The following is a 24,779-nucleotide window of genomic DNA, read 5'->3' on the forward strand; positions in this document are numbered from 1 at the left end:
TTTAAAATACATGTAGTTTATATATCTGTCCCGTGGGGGGGGGGTTAAAAGTAAGTGGGTGAAATTAAAAGGGGAGGTTAAACAATGTTTTATATAGTTCAATTATGCTGGGATCAAATAGCTGGCAGGAAAAAATGCGCCTCGGGACCATCATGGAGGTAGAATCACATGGTACCATACAGCTTTTAATGTACAGTATAGCACCATGCGCGGTACGCAACTTCGCACCTGCTATACACTCAGATACAAAACAATCACGCTAGTGAACATGTAATCATCCGCCTCATTCATGAAATCAGTTAAACGACAAACTGTCAACCAGCAAATATAATTTCCGGAATTTCTTGTAGGAATTATTAATATGCTTAATTATAGTCATTATTTCCAGACAAAAATGACCTGTCTGTGACGGTAGGTGGGTATGTTTGTGCGCAGTGATATAGAAGGAAAGTAGTTCCAGTTATGAGATGCTGAGATTGAAAATGGCCCTGGGGTAAACAAAACCGCACACAACAAGTGCGCTGTTGACCGGTGATGCGTGCTGCACAGCCAAGCTAATCCTTGTTGTACATGAACGTATACGTATGCGGAGAACATGTGCGGAAGTGAAACTTTTGCGTAGAAATGACGGAAATTTGTTGATATAGAATCGTCGCTTTTGGATTATGGACTTCATTTCCCGGACACCATGAAATGCCTGGAGCCCAGGGTCACTCCAGTGCTGTTTTGGGGGATTCATGCGGTCCTTTTCGCCCAGGTTGTCGCTGGTAAGTAAAAAGTCCTGTCACATCGACGAAAGTCCGAGAAAGTTAAGAGAGTCGAGTGGTTTGGCGTCCCGTGTTGCCATGATGTCGTGGGGTCGCAGTGGGCTTTCCTTCCGGCAGGTTTTCAATGCTGAGTGCTGCGCGGAAACTTTCGTACTCTTTCACAAGAAACAGGGAATTGCGTTAGCTTTGCATGGCTATCATTTCAGGATACTGATCTTCCTAGTTAACTATTGGCTTAAGAATATGTATTTGTTTCTGTAACGAAGAAAATGATTTGCCGTGTCGTGTTTTTTCAATGTCATGTTTGTATGCAAATCATGGTGCTTGTTCATCTTTTTGTGTTGCCATTGCCAGGCACGTCATGTAAAAATAAACTCCTATTGGCATGTTTAGAAGGTGCAGCGACCTTTTTTTAGCATTAGTGTTATTGAATTTTGACCAACAGAAGAATATAGTCAACTTGAAGTTGAAAAAGGTTTATTTCTCATCATTAATAAGAGTTGCATCTGTGGACATTATTTATTTTCCCTTAAAATATTACAGCAGCCATCAAAAAGTGACAACATGCCCTAAAAAGTGAAATTTAGGTAAGAAAATTCCGAGGCAGTTACAAAACACTTCGGTTTTTCAGACAAGTCTGATACTGTGCGCAGGAGAATCGAGTGTTGTATATATATATATGGAACTCTTTCCATTCTCACTTGTTTGTAAGCCATGAGAAAATAATAACAAAATCATAACATGCCCCCAAAGTCAAATTCAGCAGTGAAAATATTGAATCATTTACTTTAAAAACATTTTAAAAATTTTTCAGACCCAAGGTTCTCATACGGTTTGTGTACAGAGTGTCAAGTGATGTCACTTTCCCTGAAATTTTGGGGGAGAAAATAAACATGATGAAAATATTTTCGAAAGGAATATGGCAACAGTAAAGTCAAATATGCCAGTTTGAAATTATCTTTGAAATACTGGTGATGAGAGAGGAGAATCTTCGAAAAAACTTTGTAGTAACAAGATGGTGTCTACACATGTTTATTACCAGTATGAAAATAAAGATTTCATACATGTGGGTCCTTCAATAAATTAAGGATTCAATTATGTGTGAGTCCAAATCTCAGCTGACATGATTGTGAAAGTTCAGAAGACTTTTTTTTTTGCCCAAGAGTGATTACATGTAAGTGATATCACCTGCCAAACAAACATAAATTGTTTGAACTCAATTTCAGTCATATTCTATGTTGAATTGCACAGGTTTGGTATAACACGGACACAACAGTGTCACGCTTTTGGACCTGGAATATACGTAGGCCTACATGTATAGAGTAACCCATGCATGTTTTAGACACCTGTATGCAAAACGTCTCTAGTGTTTTCTTAAAAATTGTCTCATTGATTCATATTTCAAAATCAGATTACATGCACTCTGAATCCTTAGGCTAATGGTGTCACTGTTGTTTTGGACACTTGAACTTGAGTTTGGGCAGATTGATCTTATTTTGTCCCGGATTATACTTGCAACACTGTATGTTCGGAGTGTGGATGTACATGTACTTTTGAGTAAAGTTAAGGGAAACTTATCTTGACTGAAGCATGCACATGTAACTTATCCTCAACCATTGAATCATTTGATTAAACTTTTTTTCACTGATAGGTGTTTAAAGACTTCCCATGTCTTCTCTTTGAATATCATTTCATCTGACCAGTTGAACAGTTCTGTGAAAAATGCGTTTCAGTTGAGTAACCTTAAACCATTATCAACACTCTACAGCAGTTGGAAGCCAGACGGTGCTCACTCACCCACTCAGAAAGCGCCACAACCCATTGAAGTGCCTCCCAAACTCCATTATTACACCAGACACCGGCTCATCGCTCTTGCTGAAAAATGCCTTTGTTGGCCGACATGTTTGTCGGATTATTCTAGCAGGCCAAGCCATTCAATAGAGACAGGGAAACTGTTACATGCAGCGTGGCTAGTCATGCATGGGCAGTGAACAGTAAAGAATTTCAACTTTCGAATGGATGACGTGAACTTTTTGTCGACCACAATTATGCTTTCAGTTGTTCAAGAGCTAAATTATTGCATATCCTGAAAAAGAAAAAGGCCATAATATTGTAGCCACCCTTCAGAAACAGTGCTCGGCAGTAACAGCAGGCTAATTACCAAAGAACATGTGTGACACAATTCCATTTTGAGTTTTGCTCCTTTACAACTTTTTTATCTTTTTTTTTTGCCATATACGTTATTCATGTACATGTACTGATGTTGGTAAAAATCTTTGATAAAATAAAATTTAATTAACATACAAATGTTGCGTCATAGGCCCTAAACTGGCTTCATCGAAGATCTCGGCCGGCTGGCCAACCTAGAATTCCTTGTCATCTTTGTTTTTCACAGATGCAAAGCATACCTTATGCCAAATGTAGGAGAACGTTTCAGGGAGGTAACCATTGGTAGGAACTCAGAGGGTGGTCCGGATAAAAATAAATCCCTGGACGTTATTATCAAGGATTTGCTGGACTGTTGCTGGCTTATTTTAGCAACTCTGTTAGCCTAAGGGCAGACAGAAAGTTTGGTAACAAAAAATACTGGACCGTTGAGGTTGATATTTTATGCACCCCCCAAAAAAGTCTCTGTGTATAAATAAGAGTAGTTTCATAATGTTCTTACAAGTTTAAAGTTCTTTTCCAAAAGGTTATATTATTTAATAGCCCATGCTGTGTAAAGTTATACTGCAGTCCTTGAAAACTGCACTTTCACTAGGATTAATTATTTAGGGTTTTCCAGTATTTTCATAGTTCAAGTCGTGAGCCGAAATGGATTGATGCAAGGGTGAATGTGAAATCTTATGAAGAAAAATTGATCTTAGTTCTGGAGTTTATTTCTTGGAGCATTGTAGAGATTGCTAGTGAGTTTGTTTGCAGTTGAGTACCCTGTACGGACTTAATTTTAATGATAATAATTTATTTGATGTAGGGTCGTCATGGTACTTAGGATGTACTCACGGCAACACATCATCAGAGAGCTTACTGCAAGACTCAGATGGGAATCTGGTGTTCACCCCAGCCTCATGTGCAAGCTCTTGTTGGGCAAGAGGGTAAAAATCAAATTAAAAAATTAAATCCTCATGATTTATCAAAGTGTTCTACATACTGTGTAGGAATATGCTGTGATAAGCCGTCGTGTTGGGAAGAAGTTTATATCTTTTCTCGAGAGATGCTTAATGCTTATGTCAATCAGAATGGTTTTGCTACATGGTGAAATAAAACGTTGAAAACTTCTGTCATTTCCTGTTTTTTTTTTTAATCTGAGAATTTATAAAATGGACATGTCATTCCCCAAAGAATTGTACATTTTCTTTGCCTTAACAATAATTATTTCATCAGTGTGGGTGGTCCTGCAGAGCTTTTTGATCCGAAAGGAACAGCTTCTGTCATTGGCTCAAAGCACAAGTTTGTAACTTCCACAACTGTTTTTTCCCGTTCACGTCTTCTTTCTCTTCAAAGTTATCATGCCTAAATGGCATTGCATGGTCTGGGGTTTGGGAAAATGTCTGTTGAACTTCAGAGGATTAAGGATTGGAACACATTGTGGTGCTTTGTTGTCATAGTTTCAGTTTATTTATGCAATACAGATTCCCGTATGCTGGTATACATGGACAAGGTGCCAATTGTACCTGTAGCAGTGTAATAGGAGAGAGGTTACCAGACCAATTATGCAATATAACGTAAGTTTTCTCTTGACCTCTTTTTAAAATTTGTGATCTGCCAGTTTTTTTTTCTGCCAAATTTTTTATCTGCCAGTTAAATTATAGCCTTTACGGCCCTTGAAGAGAAATTTATCTTATTAAAAATGTCCTGCATTTGCTAATGTTAGATTACACGTTCGCTGTACAGTACAGCAACAGTGCGATAGCTGTGATAGGAAAAAAAAACAAAAAAGAGGAAAATCTAATGTTTTTGCTAAAACACCTCAAATGTCAGAGCTTTGCCTGAATATTTCGAGGTTTCATCAAATGTAGAAGGAACATTTTAGCACTGAAGTAAATTTGTGGATTCACAAGTTACAAAATATCACAAACAGATGTGGAAATGTCAGTCTGCCGTGCGGAGGTGACGGCGCAGTCAGTGTCTACTCGGTGGACGGTCCCTATTTATTAACCGCCGAGCTGAGTCGGTCTCGACACTTGGTGCAGGAAGGGACCACAGTCCGCTTCGAGGCCAGAGTGGCCCTGGCAAGGGATGAACTGGAAGACTTAGGTAGGCAATTTCAATTATTTTTGTTTGGGTGGGGACTGTAGAAATGAGATTTGTTGCAGGGCACGACTTCCCGAATTGAAGTATCCTCCAAAGATGTTTGGTTGAGAACTGTAGTGGAGACGTGACTTGAGAATTTGTGGGTAACAGGAGGAAAATTCAAGAGGAAAAGAATGGTCAGTCCGTATAATGTTCGATTACAATTGGTCCAGTGCAAGTAAAAATACAATCTTTGATACTTCTGAAATGGCAACTTCATGACTGTCGGTAGCCCAAACCCCACATGTTTAGTGTATTAAAATTACTCACAGGCATCACATGCACATGTAGAACTCTTGTAGCATTTCCCCTGGTCAGGGGTAAACATTTTACTAAGAATGACAACATTTGACGTTAGTTGGAAGTTGAAACTTTGCACATTTTTTTCAACAGCCATTAAAATTGTCAGAATTAGTCTCTGTGCACCTGTACATGTGTGTTGTGGTGTAAGGGGTTGAGCTAACTGAGAAGTGGGGAAAAATTGAAGGGGGGGTTCATTCCTCCTAGCCCCGCGCCTGCAGTGGCTCCCACTGCATGTGTGAACTGTGCGGTTATATTTGAACTGCCACCAGTCGTAGGACATTGGCCCATATTCCTTCACCCTCCACATTCACAGGTGTTTCCAGCCCACATCTGTAGCAACACCAACACATCTGTCTGGGGATCAGAAAGACCACGGTTCATGTTTCTTTGGGACTAACAGTTGTGCAAATGTTGCCGGAGCCAAGAAAAATGGGGAAAGGAAATATCATAAATCAGGGGAGATTACTGCTAAATCCCTTGCATGTAAGCTCTCGTGGGTGGTCGGGCCGTTTCAGTATGGTCTGGACAAGGCGTCAGCGTATATTATTTCCAGTTGCAGACAAAGCGCTGATGTTTGCATTGTCTTGCCTTTGTCAGACTTTTTCTGTCTCTTGGAAGACTTCCAAATTGGAGTCTTTTGTCTGCCAAGTAGGGACCTATTTGCAACCATTTTCTGGCAAGTTTTCATACACAGAAACCAAGTCAAAGAAAAAAAACGAGTCAAAGTTGATTTGTCTGGCTGTGTAGAAATTTTGAAAACAGATTTGGGATGCAACTTGAGGTAGAGAATGTAATCAAATTGCATGAATTTATTTTTTTTTTCATCTGCTGATGTCAAAAATGATTTTCTTTCATTGTAAATTTTTTGGTGTTTTGGGTAGTAGTGTAAAAGTATCTCACTTGAGCTAAACTTTACACGTAGTATTGCCATTGTGAATGTGCCGTTCGATCCTTACTCCGTGCTTCTGAAGGGAAAAAACTGAAAACCTGTGCATTCTCTGTACAGGTACATGTAGTTCAACAGAAAATGGACAGATGCAAGTGTCAATGTCTGTGCTTGACAGACCCGACTCTGTCCTAATACAGAAAAAAAAACAGGTGTTGGATTCTTAGGGTAGATTTTGGATAGTGAAGTTAACAAAGATTCTAAACTTGTGTAAATCAAATTTATATGTACTGCTTTCAGGTCTAGATGGATTCAGTGGCAGCCAGTTTGATGAAATTGTCTTCAGGTGGAATGTAAATGGTGAACGGATTGCGGAGACGTCCCTTCACTATGGCAACTCCTCTGTCGTAGACAGTTTTGTGTATACTTTTCGTCATGAGGGGAGATGGCTCATAGGTAGGTAGATTTTTTAAAAATTGCTGTGCAGTTCTCACTCAATCTTAACTTTTTTGTAAACAATTTGTTTTCATTTTGCGTAGTTTTTTACTTAGTTAAGTTTTTAATGTTACCAACTTAGACAGAGCAATCAATCAAAAATTGTAGATAAAGTAATATGAACTGCTAATGGTGCAAATGGAAAAATGCTTTTCCTCATTTTAATAAGTTAACTTTTGAGTTTATTAACGCTCAAGCTTGTCTGTACTGATGTGTAAAAACAGCAAAAAAAGTTGCTTTGCCTTGAAAATAATGAGATTGCAAACAGTTATCAATTACATCCACTCTAAGGGATTGTACATTATTCCAAATTGCAATGGAAGGACAACTTGGGTATGTTTGCTAGAACACTGTTAACCATCGGGCACCCCTGTCCTTGTGTTATGGAACTAGTGGGGTAAAATGAATTAAGCCTTGGGAGTAAGGATTCCTAAAGTTGGATTTCGATCACATTGCTTTTACTTCACACTGCCGCTGTTTGTGCAGGGGCAACTGCTGTTGTTAGTGTAAGGGGTGATATACCTTGGGGGAAAGTTCCTTTCTGTGGAAAGCTATGGGCTGTGCTGACAATGGCAGACTCTGGGCGGCCACTAAGGAATGGATTGAAAGGAGGGGATTTGCTGGGATTGCTCGCTCTGTGCTGCGGGCAGTAGCGATGCATACCTGCTGCATATGGGGCCCCTGTACCAATTCACGGCGTGAGGGATTGGTAGCACAGGGGGATTTACATCTTCCTTGGAAGATCACTGTTTGGCTAAGCACTTTCAAGGTGTCTTCGGAATAATACTTGGGCTCCCTCTTATACTTGTAAAGGCCGTTGTGTAAGAATGTATGAAGCTTGTGTCAGCCTTTATTGTGAGATTCCACTGTACTGTTATTGAACAGTGATGAATCATTGACTCCAGACCACTGGTGGTATTGCTGTTTCACACTCGGTCAACTTGTTTTAGTTGTAGACGTGATGAGAGTGGAAAGTAATGTTGATTTTACACCATCAGAAATAAAGATCAAAGGGATCATCATCACATTCATTGCAGAACCTGCGGAAGCACTGCCTGTAAGGATAATAAGAAATGAATGGAATGAACATTGTACAAAAATTTCCTGGAATAGACATTTAGTTTTTGAAATGAATAAGATGTTGTCATGAAATAGATAGGCCTATACGTAAAATAGTAGAAGTGAAACCTTTCCATCCTTGTTTGCCCGTGCATGATCGGTATTTTAATCTTAAAATCCTGCCGTTGAATTGTTTCCCACAAATTTTGTTTTGGCCAACATTGGTAATAGGCGTATGAAAACACCTGAAATTTGTTTTGCACTGACTCGCAAAGTTGATTGAAGTAGCCAGTTGAACTCTGTAGAGCTCAAAATTACGGAAGAGCTGTCTTTTTGCTTCACTCTCTGTGAATACCTACATGTGCCTTTAACTGAACTGAACTCTTCGGCTGGCCTGTTAACGAACTTCTAAAATTATCTCCACCTAAACATGTTTGCCTCATGAAGAATTCATTGACCCGATGCGTCCCATTGACTGATTGTACAAGCCAGAGACAGTTGTTTTGTAGATGTACATGTAGGCATTGTTGTGCTTGGAGGGCGATACACCCCTAGACAGCTCCCCCTCCACTGGACATTGGCACGAGGTGTTTAACCTCGTCAAAAGAAATTCTGCCAAGGTGAAGGTCATGGTTTCTGGTCATGAAAATTGGTTTTGAAAAAGCCTGGAATTTCTTCAAGGGCGTGCTTTTAAACCGCTAAATTTTTGTGTCATGTACCAACATTTAGGAAGTATCTTGTAGACTCTAGTTGAAGGGAAACCTAACAAATGTGGAATTTGTTTTATATATTAAGTAAAATATATTTCAAAAGGAAAAATCATTGAAAAGGGTAAGTAAAGTGGAAGTTTAGGACAACAACTATTGTCTTTCAGTAAACTGAACCTTTCCTGTACCACATGCATATTTGTCAACAAAGTTGAAATTGAATTCCCTTTTATGCTGTGAAACCACAAATATGTTGCACAACAAATGCTTGGGTGCCAAATGTCTCAAATTCGCTGTAAATCCTCATTCAAGGAGGTGTTAAAGTTGAAAGAATCATGGAGTGAAAAAGTGACTGAAAGAGGAAAAATGGATAAAAACTTGCAAGATCAGTAAATGCACTAAAAAGATGAGGATGTAACTTGTTAGCCGGGTGATAGCTTGAGACACATTGATTGCTAGTGCGTGCTATTAAGAATACATTTTTGCAATGCCAGCCAGGACCTCCTGCCAGGCCTCACACCGGGACCCAAATTGGTGCAAGATTTGCCGGCTTTGCCCCCTGTCACTCGGCTGCTTCGCCTCACTGGGGCAGCATGCCGGTCAGTAAACCCAGGGCTCCATGGTAGACCCCAGATCACCTGATCAGAGATTTCAAAATCTACTGCTCCTTATTCCCTTTGTAATGTGAAATTGTTGTCTTGTGTCTGGAGGTACGGTGTATGCTTTTACTAAACTTACAAGCTATTCTCACTTTAAAAAAAATCAGGTGTCCAGTGAAAATAATCAATTGGTGGAAAGTTACACGGCCGGTTGGGTACCACATCATTGTTTCACATTTTATTGCTTATGTAGAAAATGGAGTAGGCATTTGTATCGAACCCAGCGTGAAAATTTTCTAAATGCATTGTTGACACTGCTTAGGGTTTCCTCCCTTTGATTAAAAAAAAAATGTTTGTTTTGAAAAACAAATTAAACTCTTACTTTTCATCATGAACGAGGCATCAGTCAACAGAGAGAGAGAGATATTTAATACATCAGTCGTTGGTGACGGAAAGCACATGGATAGGTTCTGAAAGCTACCTTGAGTACGGATAGGTTTCTTTGTTGAGCAAATGAGCTAACTTAGTTACATATTCCAGAAATGTCAGCTTAGTGAATATGTTTAAAAATTTGTGCACAGATGTGGACGTCAGCAATGCTATATCTGCTCTCACACGCACCACTGGCATCACCGTGGTGCGCCCTCTGCCCTCCGACCTCCAGGTCATTCTGCGGCCCACCCAGGGTGATGCTCCCTCCTGCGTTCCCGCGTCAGACGTTACGGCTGCAGCGTCCCTGCCCGCCGTATCAGTCTTCGTAGGGGAAGAGGTGGAGTTTCAGGCCTCGGTGGCCATGGGAGTCAACTTGACATTTGCGTGGGCATTTGGTGGCGTCAATGACGACAGTTTAAACGTCACGGAAGTGTCTTTAGAAGAGCCCGAGTGCGAAGGGATCACTTGCATGCAGGATATCCAGGTACGTGAAGGTTTTAGTTAAAGCTTGGAGAGATTTCACTCTCAACAGTTCTCAGTCGCTGTCACATTGTCCTTCAGCAGCATCAAGGCATTACCTTAAATTCTAAGAAGATGGTCAAAAAATCTCAAAAGCTACAATCACACGCCTTGCTTCTTGGCTGACGTCTTGCAGTGTAGTGTCACCATTTAACTTGTTTGATACGTGTAATTCTCTATCAAAACAGGCATGGGAAAAAACATGAAACTCTGACATTGCAAAATTGTTCCATGGTTGGGTTTATATTAATGCACTGGAGCTGTAATTTCCTGTCATTTTCCGTTATCCAAATTCTATAATTGCTTGTTTTTATCCCTGAAGTCGGGCTTTGCTTCGTTGCCCTTTCACCAAATCCAGGAATTGTTTACTTCAGGACCCATCTGGTTTGGATTTCATCTCCCGTCCTTGTTCTCTTCCAAGTCTTGGTAAAATGGGGTGATAGAGTAGGATGTTATTCATTTGAAACTTGCTCACTGGCGGCTTTCTTTCATCCTTTATCAGGCTGAAGAGATCAGTGATAGGTTTTGAGGTATTGGCTGGACCCCCAATGCCACTTATGTCCTGGGGGTTCGGGAAAGGGGTATTCCAGGGTCCCAGGATGGGGTCAGAAATGCCCCGTCTGGCCTGGAAAAGGAATGTTGGGGCTTTTGTTTCAAGCCAGTGGATGGGAAAAGGCCGTTGGGCTCTAAGGCCTAGTTTTTCCTGGGTTGCCAGTTAATTTTATCCAGACTTTTTTTAGTCAAAATTCTCTTATCCCAGCCCATCACCAAGGGGGCCCTAGGCTCCCTGGTGGGAAGCTATTCCCCCATCAGTAAGAAGCACAAGCATGAAAAATATATTTTGTTCCTGTGATATGGCCCCCCTAGCCGATACTGTGGCCCCCCTGAATGCCTGAAGCTGGCGACGGTGCTGTGTTATCCCCTTCTGTGAGCGAACAGGAATTCTGTTCTAAAGTTCGTCAATTTACCCTGGAAAGAAAGAAAGTAGTTTTGTTTTAGTCTTAGGGCCCCCCCTAGCGCAAAATACCTTACCACAAATTCAACTTTGTTTGACATCACCAACAAATTTTACTTATCTCAAATTGAAGTAGCTTTATCTCTAGTGTCACCATTGCCTTTTTCTTCCTGAGCACAACGATGTAAAATCACTTTGTCCAGTTGATGAAACCCCCCTCTCTCTTCAGGAATGTAGGATCACCTCAGTCATAAACTGCCTGAAACACCACCCTGTTAACCCCAGGAAATCTCTTAAATCACTCATGGCTCTTGATTGGGGCCAAGTTTCTCTCCTTTTGTTTCTCGTGGCTATTTATAGAGTCTATGTCCAAATGTTACTATCGGAATTTTAATGGCAGCCTTGTTTGTTTCCTTGAAAAGAAATATAGTTGTTGCTGCGTTGTTCTAGAACAGGTATCTACTATAAAGCTTATTTGAGATTTTTACAAATTTTCTTGTATTGTGTAAGCATGTTCACAACATGATAGGGTTTCCTGAACAGCAATTGGAGAAATAGCGCTCTCCCTTTCAATAGCTCCACGGTCACACTTGAGAGATACAGATTCCCATCTTCCTCCCCCTCCTGCAGCTCCACCCCATCCCAACTTTCCATCACCCCAAGCCTGGCTCAACTGTCATCCCTTCAGATTTCACATCAGATCTAGAGTTCCCGCGGGGTTGTGGAAAATCCTGGGGAGTCATAGCAAGGTCGTGGAAAATTGGGGGGGAAAATAGGATGTCACGGACTCTTGCTTTGAGAGGAAAATAGTCATGGAAAATCAAGATCATGCAAGGAGTTTTCTAATGGCCTACAGGCCGCATTTGATGGATGATGGAATAATGATAACTGTACAGTCTATCCAGTGCGTAAGTGTGATGTCACTTCAGTTTAAACCACGCCCACTGCACACGTGCACTGCACATAGGGTTACATGCATTGATCGCCGTTTATGTGGAACCGTGGAACCGGAAGTTAGCGCGCATCTTCTGCGATCGTCCAATGGGAGCCCGGGCATCGTGACGCGTCTACCTTTGTGACCAAGTCACATACGAAATGGATAATCCTGTCACTCTGTCTATAGTAGCGGCTGTGGCAGTCTTCCAGTTCATAATACTTAACAACTTTGCTCCACAAAATGATGTGAAATGTCCTAGAAATTGTCATATTTTAGTCCTGGGAAGTTGTTGAGGTCATTTTTTGTGGATATGCTGAAGTCACTGTCTTTCTATTAGGTTTCCATTTCCAACAACCAGCAACGACCTGCCGTAAATCTGTCCACTTACAAAACTCTCCACACTATGCCCAGCTTTTGTATTTTCTTTGATTCTTTTTTCTTAGGACTTGAAGTATCTGAGTCATGAGCTTATCTTAATTTGTCTGTACCTACGTTCTGAAGTACCACTTTGAAGTTGGAAGAAAAACTGATCTAATATCCCCCCAAAACAGCACTTCACATTTGATATATTTAGCTTCAGTTTTAGCCAAGTGCTTGTTGGCAGCAGACAAAGTTGTCCATCGGTATGGTCGGACCCAAATAATTGACAAAACTATGGGTCAATGCCTTTGAGAAAGCTGGGTTTCATTTGTAAATCTCAGTGCGTAATTTGCCGAGGGTGTAAGTTGTTCCTGAGGGCTGAGACTTGACAGCCCTGTGGTTTGTCCGCTTGGCCTCATTATCACAACTTTGAGACCACTTAGGAGACCGCTTTTCCCTGATTTACTGATCAATTTCTGGTGAGGTTGTTAATGGTGCATGTCACTGCTCCCCTTGTCTTTACAACTCCCCTGCCGCCAACTTGTGGTCACCCGTTCTGGTGAATGCGGGAAGGCCCAAAACCAGTGCTTGTCCGTGACCCACATGCAGCGAATCTGGGTCAAGTCTACACACAAATATCTTTTGAAACTGAAAGAGTGCACTTAAGTCCCTTGTCTAGATAACTTGTGATGAGAATGTATTTACACCTCAGTGTGCCCCCCAAGATAACAGTCTACTACTTTCTGTCCAGTGACATGGAATTACTCAGAGTTGAAGGATTTAAATGTCTGCCAAATGTTCCCCCATTCTACAATTCAAAGTTAAGTCCATCTTGTTGAACAAAACTGAAATTTCTTTCAATAATTGATGAATATGACTTCCAATAAGACACACATGACTGTGCAGGTCATGATGACAAAGTTTGGAATCCAAGATTTTACCCCTGTATTTTTAAGACAAAGACTATAGGACTTTTTAAAGAGAATAGCTACGAGTGAACAGCAAACAACGAGTGAAGCATGTTTCTGTCTTCCCTTCATTTTTTAGGTACACAGATTTACGCTAGAGGGCGTGTTTGAAGTGATGGTCAATGTCTCCAATTATCTTGGCAGTATTCAAAAGACTCTACATGTGGTAAGTCTTTATCGTAGTACTTTAGTTCAGTTTACAGTCCTGATGTTGATCATAATGGCCTTCAATCTACACTCTATGATTCAATCTGTCTTGGACTGTTTCTTAAGCTGACTGCATTTATTTATTTATTTTTTTACCAGGTGGTAGTTAGTCGTGAGATAACCAATCTCACTATGTCAGTGTCGTCCAACTCGGCCTTCGTCAACAAGGTGAATGCTAGCTTGGGGTTGCTCATCACCATGGCAACAACAGCGAGGCAGCAGGTGCTGCTGCAGGTAGACTTTGGGGACGGGTCGGTGTTCAACCACAGCATGTATGACATCAACGACACCTTCATCACCGTTGGTGACGAGGATAGCGCGCACCTGCACCTCACCGCCAGCTACGGCGAGGGATGTACCCTCTTTGTGTCACTGAGCCACCGGTACCGGAGTGCTGGTGTCTTCGCCGTGGAAGCCAGTGTCTTCCAGGACTGGGACAGCAAGAAAGCCGGCGTGGTCACACTTGGCTCCTCTGTGGTTGTCCAAGAAGTTATCAGATCAATCCAGATAGAAATGCAGAATGTGTACGCCACTCACGCCCTAGCCAATTTTAGCCTTGTGATGCCCGTGGTAACCACAAACATGTCATATCTGTGGTCTGTGGTATCAAACAATGCTACTGTTCATCTACAATGTCATTCAGAGCCAACTTGCTTCCATAACTTCACTGCACCGGGCCAGTACCTGCTAGCTGTCAATGCTTCAAATCTTGTGAGCATGGCCCTTGCACAAGTTGTAGTATCAGTTCAGGAAGTCATCAGGGGCCTTTCGATAAATGGTGGCAGTGGTGGGATACTACCAACTGGCTCTTCCATCCCCTTCACTGCCTCCATAGAAGCAGGTACTACCGTACAATTCACATGGCACTTCTCGGACCTGTTAGGAATCACGGAACAGCAGGATTATCTCTCAAGTGCCACGGCAGTCTCTCAAGCTAACCACACTTTCTACACAAGCGGGGTGTACAATATCAGCGTCACTGCCAGTAATGACGTCAGCTCTGAGACTGTGCATCTCCCCGAAGGCGTCCTCGTGCAGGACCCAGTAATGGGACTGAGTCTCATCAGCACTGGACCCACCTTACTGGGCGACCCCACCCTCATAAACGTAACGCTCCTCCAAGGTACTCACCTCATGTTCTCCGTTCTCACGGAGATGGGCCAGGTCACTCCCAACATTCAGCATCTCACAGATGACAACAACTACATCCTCGAACTTGTCATCAGTGATCCAGGAGTGTTCCATGTGACTGTCATCATCAGCAATAACATCTCTTCAGAGAATGCCACTCTCTGTGTGGCAGTGCAGGATCGAGTGGGAAGTGTTTCCATCCAAGAGTTTTACCCCAGGAGTGGGCAGCTCATTTTACTGGCAAGATTGGACGGTGGGTACAACTGGGGCTTGAAAGCTGATTTTGTAGCGCAAGTTGAAAGTTGCTAGTGCTTGGGTTTTTGCACTTAGTATGTGAAACACTTGTTGAAGATATTCAAGCTTTCATGAATGTTGGCTTCTTGTGTCTGTCAAATCACAAGCATTACATTTTGTCTCCTACCGCAGGTGAAATACCAGATCGCACAGATGTGATGTACACCTGGCAGGTCAGAGATGAAAACATCACTAGCGCAAGCCCCCTGCTTGCGTTGCCGGTCTGCTTACATCCAGAACCAGTAGTGGTCCAAGCCAGTAACCAAGGTATTTGATGATGTAGGCCCCCCCTCTCCCCCCGTAAAACCTGATTTAAGAACATGGAGTTCCATTTAACACGTAAGACTAAGTGCGACATCTAAGGCCTCTTACGTCAACTTCTTTGCTAAGCCTTATAAAAATATTAAAGGTTCTCTGGCTCTCCTAATGTGTTTAATGTGGAATTCAAAGTGACCCCGGTACAAAATCAGTCAAGGATAGTCCCAACATTTTTTAATCTTCCCATTTTAATATGATTTTGCACACACCCTAGGGAGTTAGGATTAAGGGCACTGTCAGATGCAGATCTGGTCATGATTTTGTTACATTCAAATCAAGAGTGTTTGGTTTTTGGGTTTTTTCGGAATGATAAAGTATCCAATTTTTTGGCGTCCTGGAATAACAGAAATACTGGAGCCAGCAGACCTAAATCTCATTAAAACACACCAACCTCCTCCTGTCCAATTCTTCCATTTAACGGGCCCTTTTTCCCCCTGAAATATTCCTTACTTCAGTAGTATCCTTGGGGGGTAGGAAAAGATTGTCATCATCAGTCAAAAGTTGTCCATCTACCCTGCCACAAAGGAGGGAGCTCCAGCAAGGTTTAGCAGCTGGCTAGTGCACGTTACTTGTACTGTGACCAGCTTCCTTGGTACTTCTTGCACTGTGGTTTTTTTTTAGTCTCATATTAACATTTTTTCATGTTAATTGTGTATGCATGTTTCCTTGCGTTTGTTGTAAATACAAGTTCGTAATGTCAACAAGTCAAATTTGTTCTCAAGTCATGCTCAAATCAAGTCAATTTTTAGCAAGTCCTCACAAGTATATTAAAGCAGTCAAGTGTTGTTAATATAAAATGGAATGCAAGTTTTTTAAAAATAAAAAATAAAAAATCAAGACTTTGGAAGGAGGAGGTCGTGTTTCATGAGTTCTGCCAGCAGGATGGAGAAGGCAATCCATAGTCAAGGGTCTGAGCTGAGCGGATCTCATGGCCACATTTTCATAATGTTTAATAAAATATATTGTTTCAACTGAGAGTTTTTTTTTTCTGAAGTTGTCTTTGGTAGTCATGGTAACATTCTTATAGTGGACTAGAACGAGTCACTGCAGTGCCAAAAAGGAGGGTATTCATTTGTCTCGGTAACTGTATCATTCACAAGTAACAGACTTACCCACCCTTTCACTCCAGAACCTCATTTTCAGATCTGACAGTCATCTCAATTTCCCCCTAAAAATTGGCACTGACTTGACTCCCCCTGAGTAAGCTGTAACAGGCCCTGCCATCGGCAAAGTGTCAGAACCCCCCTCAGCTCAGGCTCCAATTGTCTGCCTGATCACTTGTGTCTGGGGAGCGCAAGGACATTCAAACCCTCTTGTGGATAATTAGACCCCCTTTGTATGTTCAGCACTAACTTGCTGCCCCATTGGCACCAGTGTTGTATTCTCATAGAGGCGGTATAACTCATATTGCACAATGAAAAAAATCCCTTGTAGTTGGCTGGAAAAAAAGGATACAGTTGAGCATTTCTTTTTAAAGGATTTTTTGGGTCATAATTACCAGTTTCTACTTTTCATGATAAAACTGTGATGAAAACCCTCACAGTTCCATGCCAGTTTCGGGTAAACGGAGGCAGTTATGACTCCAATGTAATGCTCAAGGCTATCCCTGGTCCCCCTAATGTGAAAGCAGTGTTTGTTTTCATATTGATTGCTTGATTGGTATCTCTTCTATTTCTTGACAGTGGATGCAAGCCAAGAGGAAATGATTATAGATTCTTCCATCCCTCAGACAAAGTACTCCCTAGACTGTCCAGTATATGGAGAGGCAGGTGCTCCCCTGTTGTGCACTTTACAGGTAAGTTAATTTTACTCTGTAGTAAAGCTTAACCGTCAGTCTTTTGGCTGATTTGAGTTCATTATGCTTTCATTTTATTCAACGGAATACTGTCACCGTAAAGAGAAGGAAATATTGTAGCGACATTTTGAAAGAAACGGTCTTTGTCCAAATTGGCAAAATGACAACCAACAGTAGAGACTGGCGATTAGTTCCACAATTTTGTCCTAAGCAGGACCGGTTGCATTTCTTGACACCCTCAAAACATTTGTGTGTGTGTTTATGTGTCTAAAGGTCTTTGAGGGGAATATTTTTCATCTAATGAATGGTCACTGTAGTGCAAATGCATCTGTTTTTTTGGGGGGGGCTCGATGTCTCTGCGTCCCTTTATTTGGATCGCATTTTTAACTTCTCCATCTGTGTGTGTTTTTTGCTGCCTTTTGGATTCGCAGTAAGTATTCATGCTCCAATTTGCTTTGCATTTGGTTACTGTGGTGTTCATGCTATGGCTTCAAAGCATATTAATTGGATTTTGTTTGAGTGTCTGTTATAACACTGCGAATGTTAAACAGTTTCCATGTTTTTCCCAGCCTGTCGTCCATTGTCAAACTGCTTTTTGTTTGGTACCCTTATTTTAAATACTTCTGTTGCACCGATGTACTCTGCCGTTTGATTTTATCGTGATGAAGTGCTGTGAGAGATTTGAAACTTTGTCCACGCTATGCGCTGAAGCATAAATATAAATCTAATTGCCTTTTTTCTTCAGTCATCACTTGGACCTAGGAGCATTTTCATGTTCAGTAGATATTTTAAATCATTGTTGGTGAAATCAGTCTTGTTTTTTTTCATTTGTGAGTAGGGATAAAGGAGTAAAAAATCAATTACTGATGTGTCTGTCACTTCTTGGGCAAACTTGTCAGTCTCTTGTTATAAAGTTGCACCAAATTTATTTTAACATGGTGGTGGGGGGTGTGTGTAAAACCTGTGGTCGACCACATGCTATAAAAAGTGTGGCAAATCCATTACAGTCTTTGCCATGCGGCTGTCTCCATTCATGACATTTGGTGTTTCTCAAGGGACTTCCCTGTCTCCCCCTTGGCCAGTCTCCGATCTGTTTCCCACATGCTCACCTACTCCACTTAACACCACCAAGAGAAAGGGAGAATATTCATCATGGTCTAAGTAGAAGCTGTGACAATTTAGTGTCTCCCAGAAAAGGAGAGGGTGCTGGCTGTTCTTATAATTAAAGGTTCCAAATACTATCCGTCATTTTTGTCATTTTGCCCTTGTAAGTCTATAGCAGTGGATGCAGACCCTTTCCTAGTGCCAACTGTTGAACTCGGAAGTATTCCCAGCTCCAGGGATTTACTCTTTCCCCACGCCGGTTCCACCAAGTCAATCAAGATCACAGGCAAAAACACCTCTTTTCCTGCTTGGTGAAACTTTGGTACTCTATCAACTTCTATGGGGGGCTGGCCTTTTTTTGGTTCCCCTAAAAATTGTTGGAGTTCTCTTGTAGCTTGTGTGCCATTTTGCCATCGGATTTCACGTCTTGTGGGTTCTATTTTGACATCTGTTCCTCAGGATTTCGGTGTGGTGATTCAAAGACTCCCCCAAAAGTCTCTAGCCACCTGTTTTTGTAACAAGACCCCTTCCTCTAATAAAAACCCCAAACTTTTATGATCTCAGTTGTTTCACCTCATAAAAAGTCTGCAAGGTTATTCCTGCTAATTTCATCAACTATCAGTCCTCAAAACAAGTCACCTGGTGGGACCAATGGCAAATGACTGGCCCTGCAGGAGAAACACAAAGAAACACTTGTATGAAGAAGATTTTGAGTTGATTCCTTCCCAAGAATTTGTCTTCCTTTTTCCCAGGCCCTTTTAATTGAAGTAATCAAGGTTGGTAAACCACAGAGCTCCATTTCCAGTTACCTTTTGTTTTTCTGCCAGACCTTCCTTCTGGCTCCTTGACTGGTGAAAACTGCCATCCTGTTTTCCCTCCAGGGGGCCTCAAAGGTTTTTCATTTGCTAACAAAATTAAATTTCAGAACACTGTGTTACTGGGATTATCACTGGTGGACTGTGGATTACTGATAGTTCTGGTGTGGAGACAAGTCGATCCCTCAGTAAATGGCATTCAGTTTGATGACTTCTTGGCATATTTGTTTGAAGTACATGTAATTGCTCCTTAAGGTGCAAACCATGTCCACCAACTATGAGGCCTGAAATCTGAGGAGTTACAATGCAAAATGAAATGTCTCTTTTTAAGATTTTGTAAGAAGGTTAACATGACCACATAAGTACCCTCCGGTTCGTATGAGAGCCACACATACAAACAGAGATAGTTTACTTGGAGCTACCGCAAACCCATAACCTTTGCTTGCCACTTTCACCATGAAAAGCTTCGAATCTCATTTGATTGAAACCTCATTGAACCAGAAGCAGGATCGTGAACTCTTCCTTGCTTGAGTATTTAACTTTATTTGTGAAAATGCACACAGAATGTAAAAAGAAACATCAGTTTGTTAGTCTCAAGAAATAATACACAGTGGTTCCTGCCAGCCAAATGGCAGCTTGTTGCTTTCAATTCAAATAACAAAAGCATCTTCAGCAAGTTCAGATCACAAGGTTTGTGAGGATGTCATTGAACCTGCCCGTTGCTGGCAGAACTTTCTAATGCAGTAACCCTACCCCCAAAATCTCCCCGGCCCAAATTGGATAACCAGTGCCCAACACGCGTCCTACTGTTCAGCATAATGTAGGCGGGCTCCACCCACCTGTGCGGGCCCGGGGGTGTGCAGAGCTGGCTGTAATGGACGCACCGCCGGGTTTATCTGTGTCCCAGTGTGACGGCGCCAGCAGGTTCCTCAGCGTACTTATTGAACTTGAGAAATTGAATTATCTCGGATTGGTTGCATCACAAACCCACCCTTTATCTAACGATTGCCTCAGACGATTGTTTGTTGTGTGGTGTGGCTGGCAGGCAAAATTAGGTGCATATGAGGGTTGGGCTAGGGTTAAGTGTGTTTTACTTTTCATTTAATTTTTTTTGGCGGTTGTCGATACTCTTGAGGCAACAATTGCTCGAGAAATAAAGAAAAAAGGATTTGACTCAATTGAGTCTATGGAACTTACATTCTCATTGCCCCAAATGCTTTTTGATGTGAATGGAAAACAGTGCCAAAAGGCTCAGTGTTTTTGAAATACAGTGTCTGCCAAGCCTGCGCAAACAATATTTTGGATTTCAGTTTACTACAGACGTGCATTCATGCTTACTAAAATTAGGGTTGCTTTGGTATACACCACCATTCCTATTCATACATTTTGAATTGTTGTAACTTTAACACCCAATTTGTGTGTGCTTGATTACAGCTCCCTGAACAGAATTATGACTTTCTATTGTATTACCTGAACATTCCTAAGTCCAGGCCTCATTTTCATGCTGGTGATGTTGCATCAGCAACAAACTCTTTCTTGCTTTATCCAAGATATCTCCACATTTAGAAATTGAAATTCAAAACCTTTGACTTCAACTTCGACTTCAGATCACACGGTATATTTGCTTTTCCTGTTTCTTTTTGCAAAACAAGTTGTTTACACCTTGCACAGTTGTTGCCCTCGACCTCCTCGCTGTCAGCAGCCAACATAAAATTGGATAATCCTTCTTCTTTTTTAATACCACTTGGCTCCAGAGTGACATTTGTACATGTTATCTTTAGCTGTCTGACATTGAATGCTTTTGAACTGTGCAGCGGGGAGAGTGCAATGCACGGACGTGCAACGACATCCCGCTCGCCCGGGCTTCCTTCATAAGTCTCCCGCATATAGTCCGCTGTCTGCACCACCGCGTTGTAAAATTTGATTTGATCTTTCCCAAGAGGGAGATCGGAACTTGCAGCGAGAGGTCCTCGCTCAAATGCACACCGCACACACCAAGGCCCCTGTGGTTGTGGTAATTGTGGAAAAGTCATCTATTCTGGACAGTAGAGTTGCAAACAAGCCTCAGTTGAAACAGCTTGTACTTCCGATTGTGTATCTCTCATAGGAAAAAATTATGGAGCATTTGAAAATGTGGTTTATCTAGTGCAGATTCGGAAACAGAGGAAAAAAAGTATGCTACTTGCATCTTTGTAGTTTTTGAAAATTGCGAATTCTTTGAAACTCGGGTTGAAGATCATTGCATACTCATGTCTTCCATTTGTCCAGCGATGAGATAACTTATTATCTGGCACTCGATGACTAGCATGGTCTGTTTTCTATCCGTATTTGCACCCATACATACCGTGGGATGCAGAAGGGCAATTGCAGTAAAGTGTCTTGCCTAGGAACATAGAACTGCCCGTGAAACTATCATGTACATTTACATGTGTTTACGTGAATGTGTTGAAACTCCACCACGAGTTCACTTTGAACCTGAAAAGTTTTCTGACCTTTGCTCAGATTCAAATTGACTAAAGGTTCCTGAACTTTCACGTTTGAATTGATCAAGTTAAACCTTCCTGCAACAATTTATTTTGTTGGTGATTGCAAATACCAGAAAGCAGACAGACCATGCCAAGTTTCTGTCAACCATTCAGAACTGCATGCCTTTCTAATCCATGTGGAATTGGACTCACACGTAGTACCATCGCACAATGCATGTAGAAAACGTGACGAAATGGTATCGGCAGAAGACAATGAAATCTATCTGAAATTTAGTCACATTGGCATAAACAGAGATTTTATTTCTTGGCTTCCCAGGTGTCAGGTGATATACATTTGAAGTGTACGGTATATTTAGATTTTTAGTATGCATTTACTGTCTTAGGTATTCTCAAATGTTAATCATTTGCATCTAGGCCTATTGGTAAATGGTAGTCTACCACCAGATTAAGGTTGGTTGAGGAGGGACCATAAGTACCTGTTAGCAGTTGTAAAATACACTTATTCTTTTGCATCATTTAAGGTAATTGGTTCATTTTTAGCTTCACACCTTCATTTAAAATTTAATGGACTGTAAGATTAGATGTCTCCAAATATTCCTTATCTTCCCCAAATCTCTTCTTATAGCTTTCACATTTCCAGGACAATTATGTTGATGAGTAGCTGCCTACTTTACAGAGAGTGATAATTTTGAACATTTCCTATATTTGACACCTGTGTTTAATACCCAGAACTAACCGCTGTCCCAGAACATTCCTCTCTCTCCTTCAACTCCTTTTACCCCAGGGGTATGATAAAATGTTTGGAAACTATCGGAAAATGATAAAAAAAAACCCTGCCTACTACACCTGCTGCTTGTATAATTGTTTCGCAGACAAGGAAGTTCGGGGTGATGCCGATGTGGGACTTCTCTGGCACATCTGGTCTTTCTATTTCTTGGCACTGTTGATTTGATGACGTGAGCCAAGTCAGTTGTTTGAGTCCACGGGACCTCCTACCTGGAAGGGGATCGTTCCCCAAGGAAAAGCATTGAGCAGAAACAAAAATCAGTGTTTCTCTGTTCAGAAATTCCTTGGGCATTCATATCTCCGTCAATGGAATGCCACATAAAGTCACTTATCCACAGTCCAAATGTGTCCTAAGTTTGGAAGGGACCGGGAGGAGGGTCAGTGACTGAGCCAATCAGCTGGTTTGGATTCTGTAAGCTTGGCATGAAGCCAGACACGCAGCACTGATGGCTTACTGAGGGATCTTTCCAAATTATTCTTTACACACCTAGCTCAAACTCAACCTTTAGAAAATGTCAGAAAATATCTGATGATTTGTGTTTAGAAAAATGGTATCATCTTGAGTGATCACAACTTCCCATGTTGAATTGTACGTCTAGGGAGTAGTTGGCATAAACGGTATGGTTTTTCAGGATTGGTTTTCGACTAGTACCCCCTTGAACATGCTGACAAATGGTATGAACTGCCAACATAGGTCTGGGTGGCTCAGTCAGTTGGTAGAGAGCCATTACGGTGTTCTGGAGGTTCTAATTTCAAGTCTCTCTCTGGTCCATTTCTTTGTTCATCTTTAAAATTTGTGTACATTTTCTGAGTTTTTATGGAACCACATGTATCATTGTTAAAGTCACACTCATTTTTTTTGGTCTAGCCACAATACCTTTTACTTATGCGTACATCCCCAGAACTTGACAAGTTGTTAAAAAACTTAATACTAAGAGCTTAGGTATTGGTTTTGTTAACATTCTTTAGCATACTTTCCAGGGCAGTGAACCAGTAATCCATGAAGGTAATCAGTGTTTCAAGGTGAACTGAAGCATTTATATTATAGCGCCTAGCATTTTTATTATAGCACCTATCAAACCCTTTATCCAATCTTAATGGCAGGACACCCAGAATGCAATTACCATCCTCAGTTTATAACTTCCTGTGGTAAGGTGATTAGTGTCACCGGGGATCTTGTCCAAGCCATTTCACTGGAGAATTAATGTCCTGCACATTCTGGGGATTCCCCCCCCTGCGAAGGGCACAGCACACTGCAACTTCAAATACAGATGCTTACAATCCAAGATCAAGAATTCAATTTTTTGAACGCTGTACCCGAGTATTCACAACTAATACCTCTAACAGCTGTATGAAATGGTGAAGTTACTGAAGGGAGATTGGATGTCCTTTTAATTTCATACGGTGTGAGATTCATATGTGGTTTAGAGCCCCGTGAAGAAAAAACGCAAAAGTTACATTCTATTTAGCGTTGTCTTCCTCTGCCCTGTAAAACAAGAGGTGCACCTGGCAATCTTTTAATTCCAAGCTCCAACTGACCTAATTATATTACATTTGAACTTTGCAGATACCAGGGGAGGCTAGTGCACCCCCAGTTCAAGTCCTGATCGATTATGGAGATGGCACCCCTAATGTAACCCATCCGGTCACCCCAGGGGTCCCTGTCTCCTGGAACTGGACCATCCCTCACCCGGGGGTCTACCCTCTGCGCCTATGGTTCCACCAGGAAGGTGAAGATGTCTCGGGCGAAACTGTTGTGGCTGTTCAGAATGTCATTGCTGGTGTTCAAATGACAGGTCCTGTGCTGAGCAAGTTCTTTGGGTGAGAGTCTATTTTGTTCAAATCATGGGCCATGTTGATCATGCATGTTGTTGGGGATAGGAAAATGTTGCTGACATGATAATATAGCCGCCATTGCAGAAGCACCCCCTCATCTGTTGAAAAGAGCAATGTTGATGGGGAGAGTTCATTTTGTTGGTTGCAATGCAACTGTGCTGCGTACATTGAATAGTCGTTTTGTGAGCCTCCATTGTTTGGAAAAGCTTGGTTCTGCTTAGGGGTGGATATTCAGCACCTACTTGCTTTGATTGTACCACCATGTAGCCCTGGCTACACCTGGGTATTCCAGGTAATGACAGGTCAGACAGTAGCAAAGGTCACTCAGACATCCAGGTTTCAGGAGTGAAGGGGCTAGGCTTAACTTTGAATTGTTTGTACGTCATCCGTGCAGACCTGTCATGACACAAACGTGGGAAGTGACACCCTCGTCGGGAACGGACATTCTCTACACCTGGACAATCGCGCCAATCCAAACCGACTATTCCTATGGGACAGAGACAAGTGCCAAGGCCAGCATGGCACTGATCCAGCTGGCTGGTTCTCATGGAAAGGTAAAGTGTCTTGAACAGTTTGTTTAAAGTCACAAGGAGAAAACCTTCTGTAAATCTTGTCTCAGTAATTCTCGTATTCGTCTATGCAGATGTATGTTGTCCTGCACCATCTGGCACAGAATTTTTCTTTGTTTTTTCTATTAAATCGCAAAAAATAAAACTTCACACCAAAA

General features: G+C 41.6%; 1 protein-coding gene across 1 annotated transcript in view; it reads left to right on the plus strand.

Moving 5' to 3' along the window:
* The first annotated feature begins 491 nt into the window (after nt 1–491).
* LOC110974617 (uncharacterized) overlaps nt 492–24,779 on the plus strand; it is a 69,840-nt gene continuing 45,552 nt past the window's right edge. The window contains exons 1-12 of the mRNA XM_087148326.1: nt 492–767; nt 3,742–3,862; nt 4,400–4,492; nt 4,849–5,024; nt 6,550–6,705; nt 9,691–10,025; nt 13,360–13,446; nt 13,587–14,871; nt 15,045–15,179; nt 16,913–17,025; nt 23,784–24,037; nt 24,447–24,606. Coding sequence (XP_087004452.1) covers nt 689–767; nt 3,742–3,862; nt 4,400–4,492; nt 4,849–5,024; nt 6,550–6,705; nt 9,691–10,025; nt 13,360–13,446; nt 13,587–14,871; nt 15,045–15,179; nt 16,913–17,025; nt 23,784–24,037; nt 24,447–24,606 — 2,994 coding nt within the window. The 5' untranslated portion in view covers nt 492–688. The remainder of the gene's footprint in view (nt 768–3,741; nt 3,863–4,399; nt 4,493–4,848; nt 5,025–6,549; nt 6,706–9,690; nt 10,026–13,359; nt 13,447–13,586; nt 14,872–15,044; nt 15,180–16,912; nt 17,026–23,783; nt 24,038–24,446; nt 24,607–24,779) is intronic.

The sequence above is a fragment of the Acanthaster planci genome, linkage group LG17 (genome assembly GCF_054643075.1).
Source record: "Acanthaster planci isolate LZ-2023a linkage group LG17, COTS_SCS, whole genome shotgun sequence".
Lineage (NCBI taxonomy): Eukaryota > Metazoa > Echinodermata > Asteroidea > Valvatida > Acanthasteridae > Acanthaster > Acanthaster planci.